Genomic DNA, 16,436 nt, shown 5'->3' with positions numbered 1-16,436 from the left:
GATTTCAAAAATGTCACCAGAAGAGTTTTGAATCAGAAGGAAACCGATCTTTGCGTTCCGATATCCGTCAGTGTGATCTTAAGATGGGCAATAAAGAATGATCTAAACATTCCAGCTGATAAATTGGATGATTGTTTTTCTCTGGAGAAGCTTTTGGCTATTTTGACAATGATAATTTATCCTCGAAGCATGGCTGGATTTAATCTTAATCCCAATAAACGTGAACAAGACTTCCAATGCAACGATATTGAGACACTTCTTAAAAGACTTAAATTCGAGACGTATCTTATGAAAAGTGGATGGGACATCATAAACACTTCAAACAAAAATTATTTTTATGAATACTCGAAACCAGTTTTCTCCTACAAACAAAGTATAATTCTTAACTTTATTTTACTATGATCTAAATATTTTTAAGTTCATCTCCACACCAATTTTGTATTCGAACGACCTCTCACAGTAACAGGCGCTTTTCTACATCCTACGGGCGAGGTCGATTTTCACCAAATGGTTCTCGATCGAGTCGAAAACAGAAACTTCATCATCTCAAACAGTTTGATTAACATTCCTTCGGCTCAACTTAAAATTCCGTTGACGAATCCCTATTACGTATCAGAAGAAATGATGATTGCCTGTTTAAAAAAATTTAACGATTATGTCTACAACGAAGATAACATGTTCAATGCTCTCGTCAATGAACACTATCAACACATGAAAACAGAAACTTGGTACCTTCTTCCGCAAGCTTACTCCATCACCCTTATAAATCCATCAAAATCTGATTCAGATGATAAAATTGAAAGTTCATGTGATTTGATGTAAAAATAAAATCCGACAATACTTTTAAGCAGTTTACTTTTTAATAAAAAAAAATTATTCGACCTCCTTAATGGAAAAAATCTTTACTCAATTTAGTTCTGAAAAATTCCTTGAAATATATTTTTCAAAGTTCGAAGTCCACTTCAGAAATTTTTGACTCACACGTAAGGAATTTCCATTATCGCCTGGCTTACGTATTCTGCGTAAAGTTCTCTTTCATAATTACGGTCGCCACGAGAGTCCGAGGTCGTACAGCTTTTTGATGACCCCAGCTGTCTTCGATTATCAAAGTATAAAACCAGGTCGCACTCAAGATTTTTCAAACAAGAACTTTTTCTTTCTCCATTTTTTTCTGAATACCAGAAAAAAAACAAAAAAAAATGAAATTTGCAAATTTTTTGACGCTTCTTGCTTCGAGTGGAGTTCGAGCGGACGTAGAGCTCGGTCCTCCTTGTGCGACTGTTTCGAACAGTGGTGATGATGTCGATGGATCTGCAATTGTCATTTATAGCGGCGAAGAGGTTGACAATATGAGACGATCAGATAAATACAAGGTAAGGGTTTCTTGGTTTCAAACGGCGGTTAACCATGGTAAACCAATGTTAACTGCAATTTATCCTCCTCCTATCCTTTTTTCTAGCAATACAACAACAACATCAAGCACTTGGAAGTCTACCAGACCTGCCAGCTCGAGACTTTCAACCGCAACCGATTCGAACAACATCTCGCCAACTTCACCAGCTACGATCATAACCGTCTCGACATCACCCTCGGCAAACTCGTTCTCGACAAGATCTCTTCCTTCAAATGCCACTGCGATGAAACCATCTCGACAACTTCTTCGACTACTCCTAACAGCACTCCAGGAACGGATTTATATTTTTACTAATAAGAGAAAAAATCCTAAATCACAATTTTTCATGAAATTTTTCAATCCGAAAAAGACCCTGATGTCTCGACTTGCTCAAAAGACTTCTACAGCGGCACGATCCCAAAGTTCTGGTACGACGGATCTGAAAAACGATGCCCAAGCCCCACTTGCTATTCCAACACTCTCGGTATTTCAACCCTTCTCCCCCTAATTCACCCCTTTTCTAGCGCGCCTCGACCTCTGGAACAAAAACGGCCAAGTTGGTTTCCTCTACCAAGTCCGCGTTCCAGAATCGTTGACAAGCACAAACTCCTGGACTGTCGGCCTTCAGATGAGCATCACCCACGGAACTTGCCAATTTTGGGGACCAAGCACCTTCCAAGTCGGATCACGACCATCCGGGGAGATGATTTACTTGATCAGAAGCGACGAAATCGGCACGCCAAATACGCTCAGAGGAAGTGCCATGTTGGAGAATGGGGATTTCTTCTTTTACTGCGATCAGATGTCCATTCATCCTCAAGGTAAGCAATCTTAAGCAACCCTCACCCTTACCCCTTTATCTCAGTCCATGCCTATTTCTGGGACGAAGAACTCGACCACTTCCACGCAACCTGCATCAACTCCAACCCTCTCCGATCCATCGAAGCTGAACGAATTCTCAAAAAATCCAACAAGTCTTCTTTCGTCGAGACGACAAAATTTAAGGTCCGAAAAGGAAAACTTGTTCGCGCCATCTAGAGCAAATGAAGAAGCGATATTCGAGAATGAGCTCGAAAATATATCTGTCCATCGTACGAGATTTGATACTGTTTTTACTGGTTATCGAATTAATAAACTCATTTATTTATAGAAAATAATTATGGATTTTCTTCTGAGCTGTTGACTGAGGTCTTCTTCTTGCAACCATACTGTAAATTACTTTAGCGATCAACAAATAAGAGCGCCTATCAAACCTGTATTGAAAGGGCCCAAGCAGCAAGAATGATAGAAGCTAAGTTTAAAGAAAGCAGGAGACTTCGAATTGCAAAATATCTCTCGGGCTGAATCTTTGATAAAAGATCGGCTTCACCTCCAAATGGAATATAAATTGCCATTTTCCGACCAAAAGTAACAACGTCGAATAAAAGGCTTCCAACACTCACGACGATGAAAATAGTTGTCTAAATAAAAAATTCAGCCAACAGAAATTCAATTTTGATTATTACATGAATGTTGAAGAGAAGTTTTTTCTTTGCCAGCGGGACTTCAGGTTTAGCCATGAAAATACATGTTCCGAAACCCGAAGAGATCATTCCAATTAGAATGGAGATTAGATTCAATAACATCTGAAGGTAAGCCATGTCAAGTAATTTTTCGATAATTTTTAGCACGGACTGCAAATCTTTGAATTGGTTGCATCTCTCATCGAGATCGCATATTTGGCTTTTTATAATAAATAATACGCGCAGAACTCAAAGAAAAATTGAAAGGAATAAAGCTTATTAAGCAACCACCCTTGATCCGATATCAGTGGAGAAAAATTTTCTACTGACTCGGAAATCTCTGATCAAGATGGCCTCTGCTTCCTTTCTGATGTCGTTTCGACTTGCACGTTGCGTTACACGACCACCCGCAAGAATCATAAGAGCCGTGTGTAACTCGTTACGGATAAAATCGGGGTTAAAAACGTCTTTGATAAATAACTCTTTAAAAAATAATCCGATCCTTGACCGACATCGCTGGACATTTTTTCTCTTTTCGCCTTCTTTCTGATTCGTTTTCTTGTCTAAAATCATGTTCTGCAGGGAGATCATCCGGTAAACGAAGATCATCAAGTTCTGTTCGTGATGAGCAGGTATTTTTCGTAAGATAGCGGCGGAAAGAGTAAGAGTCCATATTACTTCTTTTTGGTTTTGAAAGGAACAAAAAGAGATTTAATTTTTGCTATTTATAAAACCAAAGCTCACGAGATGCATAATGCATCTAAGAATAATAGGATGGCCACCGAGTCGTTCTGTAAAAGATAAAAAATGAATTTTATTCTTATAGGGATAAGAAAATATTTCAATATCTCTCCTTTCAACAGATTATTTGCTTTCACTTGTGATGCAGACGCTGGTTATCGTCAAAGGAATGGAAGCTTAAAATATGCTTTTCAATAATTTCCGTAACTCACGGAAAATCGAATATACGGAAAATCGAATTTACGGAAAATCGAATTTACGGAAAATCGAATTTACGGAAAATCGAATTTACGGAAAATCGAATTTACGGAAAATCGAATTTACGGAAAATCGAATTTACGGAAAATCGAATTTACGGAAAATCGAACCTCTCTTCAATAATAATTTATATTTTATAATAATCTTCAAAATAAATAATAACCTGTTAGTAGAACCCATTGAGAGATGATGATCGTCCGAAACTTCGCCAAAATCTTAATTATTTTGCTAATTGTACCGATTTTATCAAAAATACCCCTTTTGAAACGTTCTCTTCTTCTCTCACTTCCTCTGTCATCCTGATTTTTTGAGAAAAAAAGCAAGAAAATGAGTTTTGTTATAAACTTAACTAAGCTTATAAGCTAACCGAAGCAATTTATATGGCAAGTCTGTAGGAAATTGTAGGAAAATAGAGCTGTTTTATCGTTCATTTTTATTTACGAAGGTAACAGAGAAGAAATAACTTCAGAAGCTTCTTTCAAAATCTCGTCCCATAAAATCTAAACCCTTTTTTAAAAGAATATCACTTGTAGTCGGTCCGTTCCTCTTTTACTTCTCACAAAAGCTCCTTTGAAATCGTAACCCATTTTCAGAAGGACCGGTTTTTGCTTCAATCCAGCCAGATTAGCGCACGGCTAAAGTAACAGCCATTTAAAAACAAGGAAACACTTTTCAGAAGCTTTCACTTTTTCTTCTTCCCCCTTTTTTTAAAATAGAAATCACTGAATGATTTTGACCACTAAAACCCTTCTTCTGGGTGTCGTCGCTGCTGGACGAGGTAAAGAAAAAGAGATATCATTAAGGGTGTCCCAATCCGTTTATATTATATCATATTATATTTCGATACCAATGGGGACCCCCTTAAGGACCACCCCCCGTCAGCTTTTTTTGAAAAATAAAATTTCGGAATTTTGAATTTTGACCCCGGAAATGGATTCTACGGGTCAAAAAACGATTTTGACCCTGCTTATTTTGGGTCTATCTCGACTCTAAGACCCTCAAAATCGCAATTGAAAATTGGGCTTTTCGCCGAAAATTGACGAATTTGCCCTACTATTGGCAAAAATATCGATTTTTCTTGTTAGAATCTTCGTCTTATCAAGTTTTTGAAGCAAGTTTAACTTGGGGACGCATTAAGAATCAAAAATTGGTGTTTTTAAAAATTTCAATTTTTCGAAGGAAACAGCTGACGGGGGGCTCCTTAAGGGTGTCCCCATTGGTTTTCTATATTATATTATATTATATTCTCCGAAACCAATCCGGACCCCCTTAAAACTGATAAATTTCCATAGGAGCGCGATATGCGGAAGAAAAAGTACCCCGATTCCAGGGCGAATTTCCCGTCTCCGGCGGTCCAACCGGCCGAGGAACCCCGAAAATTTCCATCTTTGACGAGCCAGAATTGCGATCTGTTCTCTCGCCAAATTTGCTCAGAAGATATTCTCACATGGAGAGTATGATCAACTTTATCGACTCCCAGGTAGAAGGTTTCTTTTGCGAGTAAATGAGAGGTGTTTATAGAGCAATATCACGAGATACTGGACTTATGGCTGCTGGTGCTTTCAGATGGGTGACTACCCGCTTAGACAGGGAAGTGGAAAGCCTCAAGGACAGATTGAATATATTTTGATATCAAATTTAGTAGTTCACAAATTCCTATAGGCTATAGCCTATAGTGCGGTCGCTGCGGAATCTTTTGTTATCTTTAGAAAATCAGCGTTTTATATTCCTGAAAATACAAAAGAGCAAAAAATTAAATCTTTTTATGGTTTTTTAAATTTTCAATCTTCTCGAAGATAACGTCGATAAAACTTGCAAGCACCACAAAGATTGTTACGCCTGTGTCAAAGCTGATGCAGGAGGTAAAACCCACATTTTTTCAATGATTCATTTTTCCAAGAGTCGTCTTCTTGTGTGCCCGAAGAAACCGGATACAAGTTCAGAGCATTCTACGACTCCGTAACTGGCAAGCCCGAAATTGAATGCCGTAAGTTTTTCTTGCTAAAATAAGGGTATCATTTCAAATTAAACTTTCAGAAAACAGACCAGGTTCCTGCCGACGAAACACTTGTGAATGCGATAAAGCACTTGCCATGGGACTCGACCCCGCTTCATCCAGTGATGATGGATGGAATTCCGCCCACCATGCGTTCTACGGAGGATTCGATAGCCGAACCAAGTGCCTTGGAAGAATGAACACGAATCACGGATCGCCAAATCATTTCAAACAGTGCTGCGGAGAGTTTCCCAACAGGTGAGAGGGTCGAAGAGGCCATGTATTATTTGTCATTTCTAGATTCCCAATGCGGTTTGCAAACGACGGTTCTGGAAACCAATGCTGCGCGGGGTCGAAAATCTACGACTCGAGCATTAAAGAGTGCTGCTCTGATGGTTCTGTCAATGCTATCGGCTCCTGTTAATCAATTTCGATGGATGTTTTTTTTACTTGACTATATTCTGAAGCAATAAATGACTGTGTTTTTCAAAAATTTGGCAAATGGCAACTATCTTTTTTTTAATGGCTTGATTAAGGGTGTCAACATCGATTTCGCCATTTTTCAGCCACAGCTAGTGTATCTTCCCCTGATCTTTTAGATGTGATTAACAAAAGATGATGATTGTAGGACTGTCTTTGGCAACATCAACACACTCCGAGCACTAAAAAAAGTTGAATTCAACTTCGTCTTCCCAGCAGCAGAGAGCAATCCTATGATAATGAAGAGTCAATCAAAAAGCCCCACAAGAAGAAATTGTCATTCTTTCATGGTTCTTACTCGATAAAGAAGAGGGCACCGGACTGGCTCAGTGCTTGCGGATGACGTTAAAAGTAAAAGAAAATATATAAATAGAGGGATGAATTGTATCATATGGTCTTTGCATCTAGAAAACTTGAATTGTTATTATAATAACTAGAAATTCGCAAAGAATATGTTTTTATAACTTGTCAGAATGGGCCTGAGAAAAAACGCTGTTGGTGAAAAGGAAGCTTTTTGCAGAATAAACTGAGCTTAGTTGTTTGAATACGCTATTTGAAAATATGGACAAGTTGAAGTGTCCGCACCTTGACTTCTGTCTCCTTATCGCCAATTAGTTTTTAGTTCTTTTTGTTTTTCAAAGCATGAAAAATCAAAAACTTGCAAGATTTTCGCTTATCAAAGAAAATTTTTGCTGATTTTTTTTTAATATTTTTGAAGAGAAAATAAATTTGATTTTTTCAGAAGCAAAAAAAGAATGACTATCAGTGTGAAATTTGTGGTTCCTAGTCAAACAGACCGTTCCGCAAAGAAAATGCCATCATCAGTTAATAAAATTATTCCAGCTTACCAAAAATCCAACGAGTACAGAGCAAGAAGACGAAAGTATTTGAGAATGCTGCAACAAACGGCCAAAGAGATTTTCAACCCCTCGAAGATGAAGTTGAAGGCTCAGACGACGACTCAAATCAGTAAGAAATTAAGACGATAAAGGGGTCCGAAAGCTCTTTCAAAAGGGTCCCGGCTCCGCAATCTGTGTAAAAAACCTGAGTCAGGCTCTGATGAGCCTGATTTGGAAGCCGCGAAGGCGGTAAAGTCGGCTTTAAAAAAAGCCGCAAAAAAATCGCTTTGCAAAAATTTGTAAACAGATTGAAAGGGTTATTTTACGAAGCTGCTCCGCGGCTAAAATATTGAAAAAGCCGCTACGCGGCTTTTGATTTAGGCTCTTTAGAATCTGACTAAGGTAAGGCCATAGGAGGAAAGAGAAAAGAATCTATTTTTGCGGCAGATTCATGACTCTTTTGAGTCAAATCTGAAAAGCGTTCTTTAATTCTAGCGGAAATCCTTCTGTCGTGGAATAATCCGGTCTGGATGAGCTGGGTGAATACGCACCTTCCCCGGGACAAAGAAAAGCCGCTCCTTGAGATTTCAGCTGGCCATTCTTGATTCTTGAGCCAGAGTAAATTTTGTATTGAGAAACTAACTTTTTCACTCGATTTTTGAAGAGAGAAAATGGGGTTTGCAGATGATATTGGTAATTTTTCATGATTTCGAACGGCTTTTTTGCTTCTTACAGTAGCTTGGCGTCAGTAAGATGTCTTCATTTCCATCTTCATATTGACTCACCTTCTCCATAAAGCGATAACTCCGGACTTAAGTATTTCCGCCCGCAAAATCTGACTGTAACTGTTTTCAGTTTTCTCTTCTTCGCTAAATGATCGAATTTTACTCACCAAAATTAGGAGCTTCGGCGGTTGATTCGGAAAAGAAGATTTTTCAAAAGCGAAACAACATAATTGAGCGAGAAATTTATGCGACAAAGAGGGAGGCAAGAATCAAGGAAGAGGACAAATTGACAATTGAGAAGACGAATCTTCGATTAGGTAACTAAGAAAAAATATGATCATAAGATCTAATTAGGGGTACCTCGATCATATCCTGAGCTGCCATGAGCTCTACCCGGGGTTTATCGAGGGGGCGGATTTCAAATCTAAAGGCAGCAATATTGACGAAAGAAGTTCAAAGTCCGAAACAAATTGTTTAAATTGATAAAATTTCTCAAATTGCTTATTTTTATAAATTGCAGTCTCATTCGATTTAAATGATTTTTATGGTTTTCATATGGTTAAAGGACCTCCCCGTCAGCTTTTTTCGAAAATCAAATTTCGGAATTTTAAAATTCTGACCCCGCAAATGGATTCAACGGGTCAAAAAACGATTTTGAGGCTTTATTTTTTAGGGGTCTATCTCGACTCCTTCAACCCCAAAATCTCAATTGAAAATTGGACTTTTCGCCGAAAATTGACGAATCTGCCCTAATTTTGGCAAAAATATTGATTTTTCTTGGTCAAAAAGTCCTCTTAACAAGAATTTGAAGCAAGTTTAACCTGAGGACCCATTAAGAACCAAAAATATGGTATTTTTAAAAATTTCCGTCTTTCGAAACAAAAAGCTGACGGGGGGTCCTTAAAAATCACCACAAAACGTTTGTTGAAATAGAATTGAGAAGTAAACAGAGGGCTATCTAGGAATCGTGACATTTTCTGATTATTCTTGCCGCCGCAAATTGAGCTGGTTATTTACTTATGCTCTTGCTTCCGAAATCGCTCTAGGCCTGTCATTCATCCAAATCTATAAATTATCAAAAAATGTTCTCGCGCGAAAGGACGAAAAAACTCATCAAAAAATTAGATTACGAGAAGCGGGAAAAAGAGCGCGAAATTGCCCAGCGAAAGCAAGAATTCGTCCTGGACCTAAAGAAAAATTTCGACGATCAGATAAAAATCTACAATGAAACTTTGGACAAAGATCGGCTCAGGCCAGTGGGCCAGGTGAGATATAGAAGAGAAAGTGCGAGGTATAAGCGATGGAAGGAGCAACAAAAGAATGGACAAAGTAACGAGGTTAGTTCTTTTTTCTTCACGTCGACGCCCCCTCTTGAATTTCCCGCATCGAGAAAAAAAAATGTCTTTTAAAAATTTGAAAGAGAAAAATGCCAAATCAAATGTTTTCCGAGATATGGTTTTGCGAGCCCGGGGTGTTAAAAGTTTCCAGCAGGGAATGATCCAAGATGCCCCGAAAAGAACTGGAGCGAGATTAGTTTCTAGGGTTAAAATTGTAAAATATTCTTGAGAAAAGGATTTTCGGTGGAAATTTAACCCATTTCTGAGCACAGGCGCCAGTCCGTCGCAGCAAAACTTGAACCAGTTTGGGTCAATTTATCAAAATCCAACCTAAACCCTAATCCTTAGTTCTAGGCTCTAGAATCAAGGATTATCCAAAAAAATTAGTGAGACTTCAGGGACCGTCAAAAAATTTCGACAAATTTCGCGTAGGCAGCTTCTAGGCTGCTGATTGGCTGGTAAGGGCGATTGGCCGAATCGAGGTTTCTGATTGGTTGAAAATTTTTCCACGCAAAATTTGTCGAAATTCGGTCGGTTCCTACCATATAAAATAATTTCCTTTTCTTTACCTTAACCCTAACCCTGACTAATTTTTTTAATCATAAAAAGTCGATTTTTTTTTCGTTATTTGACCTCCGATTGAGAAAAATTCGTGAAACCGGAGGTGAGGCCCTTAAAAATTTTCCCAATACTTGAATCCCCCAACTAAAAATATTTTTAAGCCGAAACTGATCCACATTGATACCCGACAAATCACAAAAGAAATGGTCACCGATTTCAAGAAAGCAACTCGTCAACTTTCCGGCGGCTGGCGAAACAACAATCCTCCCATGGACTTCTATCAAAATCTTTCTCAAAGGTGAAGGTCGCCAAATTTCCTTGACATTTGTTTAATGTCCATTTGGATACGTCATTATCGAATCGATTGTTCATTTTCGACCTTGGATTTCAGAGAATCGAGTTATTTTGGCAACGAAAATCGACCGCCAGTTTCAACCCTTTTGGCGACTGCTAGTTACCCAGAGCTCTCCTACCAGGTAAAAAAAAATGAGGGCAGAGAAGGACAAGGGCTTTTTAAAAATTGGACTCTTGATGGATTTGATTGACCCGTAAAGTACATCGCTTAATATTCTTATCAACGATACGGAAGTCCAATTGTCAATAGTGACGTACTTCTGTCTCCATGGAGGAAGCGCGGGTTTCTTTTCATTCGGCGCCTGTTTTTTCTAGATCAATATTTAACAAGTCAAAAAGAGCTCTAAAAATGCCTAGCAATAAGAAAAAGATTTTTTTTTCAAAATTAATCTTTTTTTTGAGTACTTTCATTTGATAACAGAAAATCAAACCATAGAACGAAGAATATCGCGTACATCGTGTAATTGATAATTTGACAAAAAAATTGATATTCAAGACACAATTCTAGAGGCTGCATGAAGAAACTATGAAGCTGTCAAAAGCAATCTTCGACGTCGACAAAGTCACTGTCAACAACGATGATGACGTAGAAGTCGATATATTTGACGTAGAAGATCATGATAATGAGGGCCATTCCGATGCTACCGATACCGCCATTTCTGAGCAGCCGCCCAAAATTGAAATCAAGGAAGAAGACAAAAATGAACCAACTCCTGTCGCGTCCAGAGTTCAGGTTTTTGGCGGGAAAGTGGGTCGTTTTCTAGACTTTTGTTCAGTCCGCCGTTTCTTCTGTAGTTTCTTTGACGGAATCGCAAGCATCAGAATTGGCAATCAGCAGAAAAACGTCGGCGAAATCTACTCGATCGACGATTTCTGACAAAACAGCAGTCGATCCTATCATCAGGTTAGTTTAACAGCTCTCTGAAAAAAACAACCAAGATCTTAGATGCCATACGACCCAGACGTCCTACAGAACATCGTCGAGTCTCTCCAGTCGGCGACCACCAATGGTCAAGCGACCAAAAACGACATCTGTTCGTTGGCGAACCAAAAGCGCTTTCAATTGCGAACGAATGCCGGAAAAGCCGCTGATCCTGAAACAGTACGAAAACTACAATGCGGTCAATAATGTCGTCGGAAGAAAAAGTTCCAAGAGCGCGATTCCTATCACCGAATACGAAAAAGGTTTTTCATTTAAGAGGATGACTCCCTTATTCATTAAAATTTCAGATCGAATCCGCCGAGTCGAATTGGAAAGAACCGCTCGTTTGAAAAAAGACCAGCTTGAGCGACAAAATCGAATGAAAAAATATATGCCCACAGCCCAGCGACCCAAATCATCAATTTTCTCTGATCGCTATGGAAGTTCTATTTCTATCAAAGTTTAATAAATAAATTTGATGAGGCAGTTTTTGATTTGAAAACGATATACTTGTATTTGAAGCTATGGTTTCGGAGATGACTAAATGTACAGTATATAAGGAGTGCGATTGAAAAGTTGACTGGTGACGAACTGTGGAGTTTGCTCAACGGGATTTGGCGGATGTGTTCGGACGGGAGCTGGAAGTTGACTGGCTTCTTCGTCGACGCATGTATGTATGGCTTCCTGAAAGAAATTCTGTCAGCTTTACCGTGCTTCTACAGAAGAACTCTCTAGAATGGAGAAAAACGGTTGCAAAACCTTGCGCAACGAAAGGAGGGGGCGTTGGCGAGCAGAAATGAGCTTTCACGAGCAAAAAGAAAAACATCCTTATCTTCTTAAAACTTGATGTGGTCAAGTGCCCGCATCTTGACTTACATACATAAGCTTCCGGAGGTCATAAAAGTCCGTCATGAGTTGAGCCTCTTGCGCAATACTTTCGACTCGAAAGTTAGGAGATACAAAAATTTGAACTTTGCTGATTGTTTCCAATATGTCAGGTTTTCAAAGTATCAATCATACAGTCGCCGAAATATCGTTTTCCTCGACGTTATATTTTTTGATTACGTCATGGCCTGTCTACTCTCCCAAGCTACTGTAAAAACAAATGCAGTCAAGGATTCCTACTTGATGATTATTTTTCTGATCCCATCACCGTTCACCCAAAAACGAAACCTCTTACTATTTGTGGAAGCTTTTTTAATTTTCTTTCTAAAAATAATAATAAGGAAGTGACTTCCTTATTTTGGAATTTCTACGTTGATTTGTTAAATAAGCAGTTTTGCACCTGTGTTTGGACGATCAAGATCAGGTGCAGATTTTTTCGGGAACTCCCACCATCTTCTCGGGTACCTGAACGATTTTAAGCGAAATAAGGGTATCTCACTGCTTACCTCGCTACAGCTGCAGAAAGTTGGTCATGAACAAGCCAATCTTCTTCGAACAATCGTTGATCGTATTCTGGCTCCCGTAAGGCTAAAAAAAATGAAGATAAGCGGTTGGAAGAGAAAAGTACCGATTCTTTTGAGAATAGAGATATTTTCTCTTTCGATTCTATCAAGTTCCTGTTTGCGTTTCCACGAGTTCAAGCTCCGTGAGAACTGATTCTGATTGCGATTGTCCACGCGTCCTCCTGTCTCGTTGATGCGCACCATTTTCTTCAGAAGTTTGACGTTTTCGTTCTCGATCTGAGAATTTCGCTCGCTAAAATCCAAGTTTGTTATTGCAACTTAGAAGAAAAAAATCTCACCGAGAAATTCGACTTTTTCGAGAAGGAGCTGTTGGAGGAATAGTTCTTTAAGATGCTCAAAAAGATAAAAAAAGGGGGACACTGACTGTGTACTGCGACATTCCGCGACATTCAGGGACATTCAGCAACATCCGGCGACATTCGGCGGTATTCAGGGACATTCAGCAACATCCGGCGACATTCGGCGGTATTCAGCGACATTCGGCATTATTTAGCGACATTAGGCGACATCCGGCGAAAATCAGCGACATTCGGAAACATTCAGCGACATTCGGCGATATTCGGCGATATTCGGCGATATTTGGCGTTAATCAGCGACATTCGGCGGTATTTGGATACATTGAGCGACATTCAGGGATCTTCGGCTATATACGGCGACATTCGGCCACATTTAGCGACATTTGGCGACATTCAGCAATATTCGGCGACATTTGGCGACATAGTCAGTGTCCCCAAAATAAGGGAGGTTGCCCTCTTAATCGGTGATACCCTTACTGTTACGTGAACCCGATTAAACTCATAAATGAATTAATTTCAAGCATTTCCTTGCAGTTACTGGCGGTCTGGTATCGACAGTCGATCGAATATTGGCGATTCTATTCCTGTGGACATCGTATTTGTGGCTTTCAACAGAGTCAATATCAAATATTTCCTGTTCTTTTCTAAGCATTTCTTTATGTACTTTTGATACGGAGCGTCAAAGTTTGTCAATCAATCTTATTTGCCGAGTGATAGAAAATGGGAGCGATAAGGATTTTTCCATAATGCATTTTTCCCTCAGATTTTTGCGTTAAAATGAATGGCTTCTAGAAGGGTCTACTACATCAAATTATCATTTTGTTTGAAAACTTGGTCGAAAACGAGATTATGCGGCAGCCGTCAGCGCCAAAAATAACATGTCAAAAATTGAATTTGAACCTTGATCAACTAAAATAAACTTGAGAAACAAGGTTGTGAAAGTCTCGACTCCAGACATTTAGAATGAACTCTTTCCTGTCCCACTTGAAAGCCAAATAACGGTTGTTTGTCGGAGTGATGAGTGGAAATGATTTATGTCGCTGTGCCACTGCCATGCTTTATTCCTAAAATTGTGATGGAAATATCCAAAAAATGATGATACCCTTATCGAATTTGAAATTTATCGACACCTCCTTATTTCGGGGTAGCGTCGGAAACCAACAAAAAAAATTCGACAAATATTGCGTGGGCGGCTACTCGGCTGCTGATTGGCCGAATGGTCAAATTAAGGCTTCTTATTGGTTGAAATTTCCACACAAAATTTGTCGAAACTTTTGTCGGTTCATGACCCCTCCCCCTTATTTTCCCCAAGATAATGGTTCTAATTCAACTTTTAGAAAATGGTTCAGTCAAGTTGATCAAAAACAGTCTGTTTGACAGTTTATTCGAATAAGTTAACAAATGGATAGCTATTAGCTCATGAATATGAAATATGACTTTTTGGCAAACCTGGAATTGAACCTCTTCGTTTTTTTCGCGCAGGATCTCTCAGGTGGATGATTACAGTCTGAGTCGAAGTTGTGTGTATTTTCGTATCTTCTAATGACCGTGGAACGTGGCTTCGGGAGGAGCACTCTGAATTGAGGTGTCGCCCTTAGGAAGTTTCTATAACGACGCCAGCCGGAGACAATGCAAAGTGCTGAAGACACAATCAAAACGACAAAATAATCACAATGCAGCGCCTTTTTATTCGAACTATTCAGTATACAGCTGATTCCGATTTGAATCTTCAAAGATTCTCAAGAAAATTCTTTTGGTCAAGATTGTTTCATAAAATTGCTAAAATTAAGGCTCTATTATTCGAAAGAGACCGTTTTTTAGAAAAAAAGAGAGGATGAATTTCGTCTCTTTTAGCTACTACTGATGGGGTGTTTGATAGCGGAATTTCCATGGCTCACTCCGCTTTGTGTTGGTGCTAAAAACTCACAGTGGCCAGGTACGGGCAAGGTGTCAAGCTGTGCAAATAGGATGCAAGGAGTTCACCGACATGTGCCACCCACTGCGAAGTCCCGCAGAGACTGCTCCTAGCACCAACACTGAGCAAGGCTCGGTGTGAGATGGATTGAGCAAAAGTTAACACAAACAAGGGGAACTGATCTGCAAACTCGGATCAAGCTCAGCCGGTTAAAAATGAAGATATAGAAGAATAAAAATTGAATTTTTATGAAATCTCGCCCTATTACGGAGATTTCGATTATCAAGCCCAAAATCATCTTCATAAAAAAATCTAGATTCCCTTGGTCATAATAAAGTTATGAGAATCGAAAAATATAAGAATCGGAATCGCTATCTATAATCTGCTCTTTTTGCCTTAGCACATTTTGAGACTATTTCTGGACTATATTTTGAGCAGACAATACCAATTGGTACCCGAACTTTCTTGTCAAGGGCAGGCTAGGTGAGCTATGTTCCATAGCCTATGGACCAAAGCCTATGGTCAGATAAATATATTTTCGGTCTCAGAATTAAAATCTACAAAAAATTACTCTACAAAGTTTTATGAAATTCCAATTTTTTATTATTTTACAAATTCACTTTTGAGCTTATCCTCGGCTAAGCTTGCTGATTTTGAAGCCATCTCACACCGAGCGTTGCTCGAAATTGGTGCTAGGACCAGTCTCTGCAGGACATCGCAGCAGGCTGCGCGTGTTGGTGTGCCCGTTGCATCCTATTTGCACAGCTTGACACCTGCCTGTACTTGGCCACTGCGAGTTTTTAGCACCAACACAAAGCGGAGAACCCCATTTCCATCAGAGCGCTGTGGCGAATCAGAGTGCCTATCTCAAGCGGGCCTGAGTTAGGCTAGTGAGGCCAGTTACCACACATTTTCTTGGTCGGCGCTCTGATTCGTCAGATGTTGGAAAAACGGGTTACGTGAGTCTTATGGAAAATTCGAGAAAAATTAAACGGACGAATCAGAGCGCCCGTCAGTGGGATGTCTGGTAACTAGCCTTACAAGCCCAACCCAGGCTCCGATGAGATTTTTTCCGCTATCCAACACCCCATCGGTAGGTATTATGTAAGAGCAACCTTAGATGACTTGCTGAGAATTTCCAAGTCTGCCGCGGATGCTGCGGTTTTATAACAGGCAATAAAGCGATAAGAATCGTCAATTTTTTCACACTTCAAACAACGAAAGGTGTCTGGCGATGAGAATAAGGTTGGATCAACGAACTCAACTTTCCTTCCCAGAAAATCTTCTGATCGGGAAAGATTTTGATTCTTCAGCAGTGACTCGACTCGAATTTTTCGAAAGGAGGGCTTTTTCGTTGGAGAATTTTCGATGAACCAAAGAAGCAACCTTTTTTGAGAATGAAAAATCCGCCCACCCTAACCGGATATGGCTAACCCTAACCCTTATCCTTACCCAACCCTAAACCTAACCATAGCCCCTAAACATTTTCTCATGTCTCTTTCCTGTAAGAAGCAGAACAATCAAAACAACGGGAAAAATCATCAACATCGCCAGATGATCCATATGATCTTCATAGTAATAAGGCATCCTTCCATTTTTCCTCTTCTCCCTCTCTTATTCCAATTTCGTCCTTTTCGCCCTAAATTAT

At 39.4% G+C, this 16,436-nt stretch overlaps 4 protein-coding genes across 5 annotated transcripts; 3 read left to right on the top strand and 1 right to left on the bottom strand.

The window, feature by feature from the left end:
• The first annotated feature begins 1,155 nt into the window (after nt 1–1,155).
• Nucleotides 1,156–2,541, top strand: LOC145695655 (uncharacterized). Its single transcript, XM_081772659.1, has 5 exons — nt 1,156–1,373; nt 1,460–1,685; nt 1,764–1,877; nt 1,918–2,214; nt 2,259–2,541. The coding sequence occupies exons 1-5, from the start codon at nt 1,200–1,202 to the stop codon at nt 2,429–2,431; spliced, it is 984 nt and encodes a 327-aa protein (XP_081628785.1). The 5' UTR covers nt 1,156–1,199; the 3' UTR covers nt 2,432–2,541.
• Nucleotides 2,542–4,562: 2,021 nt separating this feature from the next.
• On the top strand, nt 4,563–6,326 carry LOC145704496 (uncharacterized). Its single transcript, XM_081781952.1, has 8 exons — nt 4,563–4,672; nt 5,187–5,374; nt 5,416–5,495; nt 5,537–5,556; nt 5,691–5,756; nt 5,795–5,881; nt 5,932–6,148; nt 6,191–6,326. Exons 1-8 carry the CDS (start codon nt 4,621–4,623, stop codon nt 6,312–6,314), a joined length of 834 nt encoding a protein of 277 aa, XP_081638078.1. The 5' UTR covers nt 4,563–4,620; the 3' UTR covers nt 6,315–6,326.
• A 798-nt stretch (nt 6,327–7,124) lies between these two features.
• LOC145695606 (uncharacterized) lies at nt 7,125–11,586 on the top strand. 2 transcript variants are annotated; one of them, XM_081772600.1, is made up of 9 exons: nt 7,125–7,339; nt 8,111–8,251; nt 9,060–9,271; nt 9,994–10,130; nt 10,224–10,308; nt 10,695–10,919; nt 10,963–11,090; nt 11,133–11,371; nt 11,417–11,586. In XM_081772600.1, exons 1-9 carry the CDS (start codon nt 7,126–7,128, stop codon nt 11,572–11,574), a joined length of 1,539 nt encoding a protein of 512 aa, XP_081628726.1. In that variant the 5' UTR covers nt 7,125; the 3' UTR covers nt 11,575–11,586. The 2 variants fall into 2 exon arrangements, with proteins under 2 accessions (XP_081628726.1, XP_081628734.1); XM_081772608.1 differs by lacking the exon at nt 7,125–7,339 and adding an exon at nt 7,803–7,902.
• A 16-nt stretch (nt 11,587–11,602) lies between these two features.
• LOC145695719 (sperm axonemal maintenance protein CFAP97D1-like) lies at nt 11,603–14,493 on the bottom strand. The gene is made up of 8 exons (XM_081772731.1): nt 14,323–14,493; nt 13,851–13,937; nt 13,404–13,480; nt 12,856–12,903; nt 12,622–12,809; nt 12,500–12,581; nt 12,394–12,458; nt 11,603–11,792 (listed from the first exon to the last, which is right to left on the bottom strand). Exons 2-8 carry the CDS (start codon nt 13,926–13,928, stop codon nt 11,713–11,715), a joined length of 618 nt encoding a protein of 205 aa, XP_081628857.1. The 5' UTR covers nt 13,929–13,937; nt 14,323–14,493; the 3' UTR covers nt 11,603–11,712.
• Between the last annotated feature and the right edge of the window lie 1,943 nt (nt 14,494–16,436).

The sequence above is a fragment of the Oikopleura dioica genome, chromosome 1 (genome assembly GCF_907165135.1).
Source record: "Oikopleura dioica chromosome 1, OKI2018_I68_1.0, whole genome shotgun sequence".
In the NCBI taxonomy this organism is placed as follows: Eukaryota; Metazoa; Chordata; class Appendicularia; order Copelata; family Oikopleuridae; genus Oikopleura; species Oikopleura dioica.
This window is presented reverse-complemented; position numbering and strand designations above follow the sequence as displayed.

Bases quoted from the DNA above. Each gene is read 5' to 3' on its own strand.
- LOC145695719 (XM_081772731.1), bottom strand. From the start codon at position 13,928: ATGGCAGTGGCACAGCGACATAAATCATTTCCACTCATCACTCCGACA. The intron at 12,810-12,855 runs GTGAGATTTTTT...CTTGGATTTTAG, and splicing joins CGAAAAAGTCGAATTTCTCG to CGAGCGAAATTCTCAGATCG. The intron at 12,459-12,499 runs GTAAGCAGTGAG...AAAATCGTTCAG, and splicing joins CTTTCTGCAGCTGTAGCGAG to GTACCCGAGAAGATGGTGGG.
- LOC145695606 (XM_081772600.1), top strand. From the start codon at position 7,126: ATGACTATCAGTGTGAAATTTGTGGTTCCTAGTCAAACAGACCGTTCC. The intron at 8,252-9,059 runs GTAACTAAGAAA...TCAAAAAATTAG, and splicing joins GAAGACGAATCTTCGATTAG to ATTACGAGAAGCGGGAAAAA. The intron at 9,272-9,993 runs GTTAGTTCTTTT...AATATTTTTAAG, and splicing joins AGAATGGACAAAGTAACGAG to CCGAAACTGATCCACATTGA.
- LOC145704496 (XM_081781952.1), top strand. From the start codon at position 4,621: ATGATTTTGACCACTAAAACCCTTCTTCTGGGTGTCGTCGCTGCTGGA. The intron at 4,673-5,186 runs GTAAAGAAAAAG...AAATTTCCATAG, and splicing joins TGTCGTCGCTGCTGGACGAG to GAGCGCGATATGCGGAAGAA. The intron at 5,757-5,794 runs GTAAAACCCACA...CATTTTTCCAAG, and splicing joins TGTCAAAGCTGATGCAGGAG to AGTCGTCTTCTTGTGTGCCC.
- LOC145695655 (XM_081772659.1), top strand. From the start codon at position 1,200: ATGAAATTTGCAAATTTTTTGACGCTTCTTGCTTCGAGTGGAGTTCGA. The intron at 1,374-1,459 runs GTAAGGGTTTCT...CCTTTTTTCTAG, and splicing joins GACGATCAGATAAATACAAG to CAATACAACAACAACATCAA. The intron at 2,215-2,258 runs GTAAGCAATCTT...CCTTTATCTCAG, and splicing joins GATGTCCATTCATCCTCAAG to TCCATGCCTATTTCTGGGAC.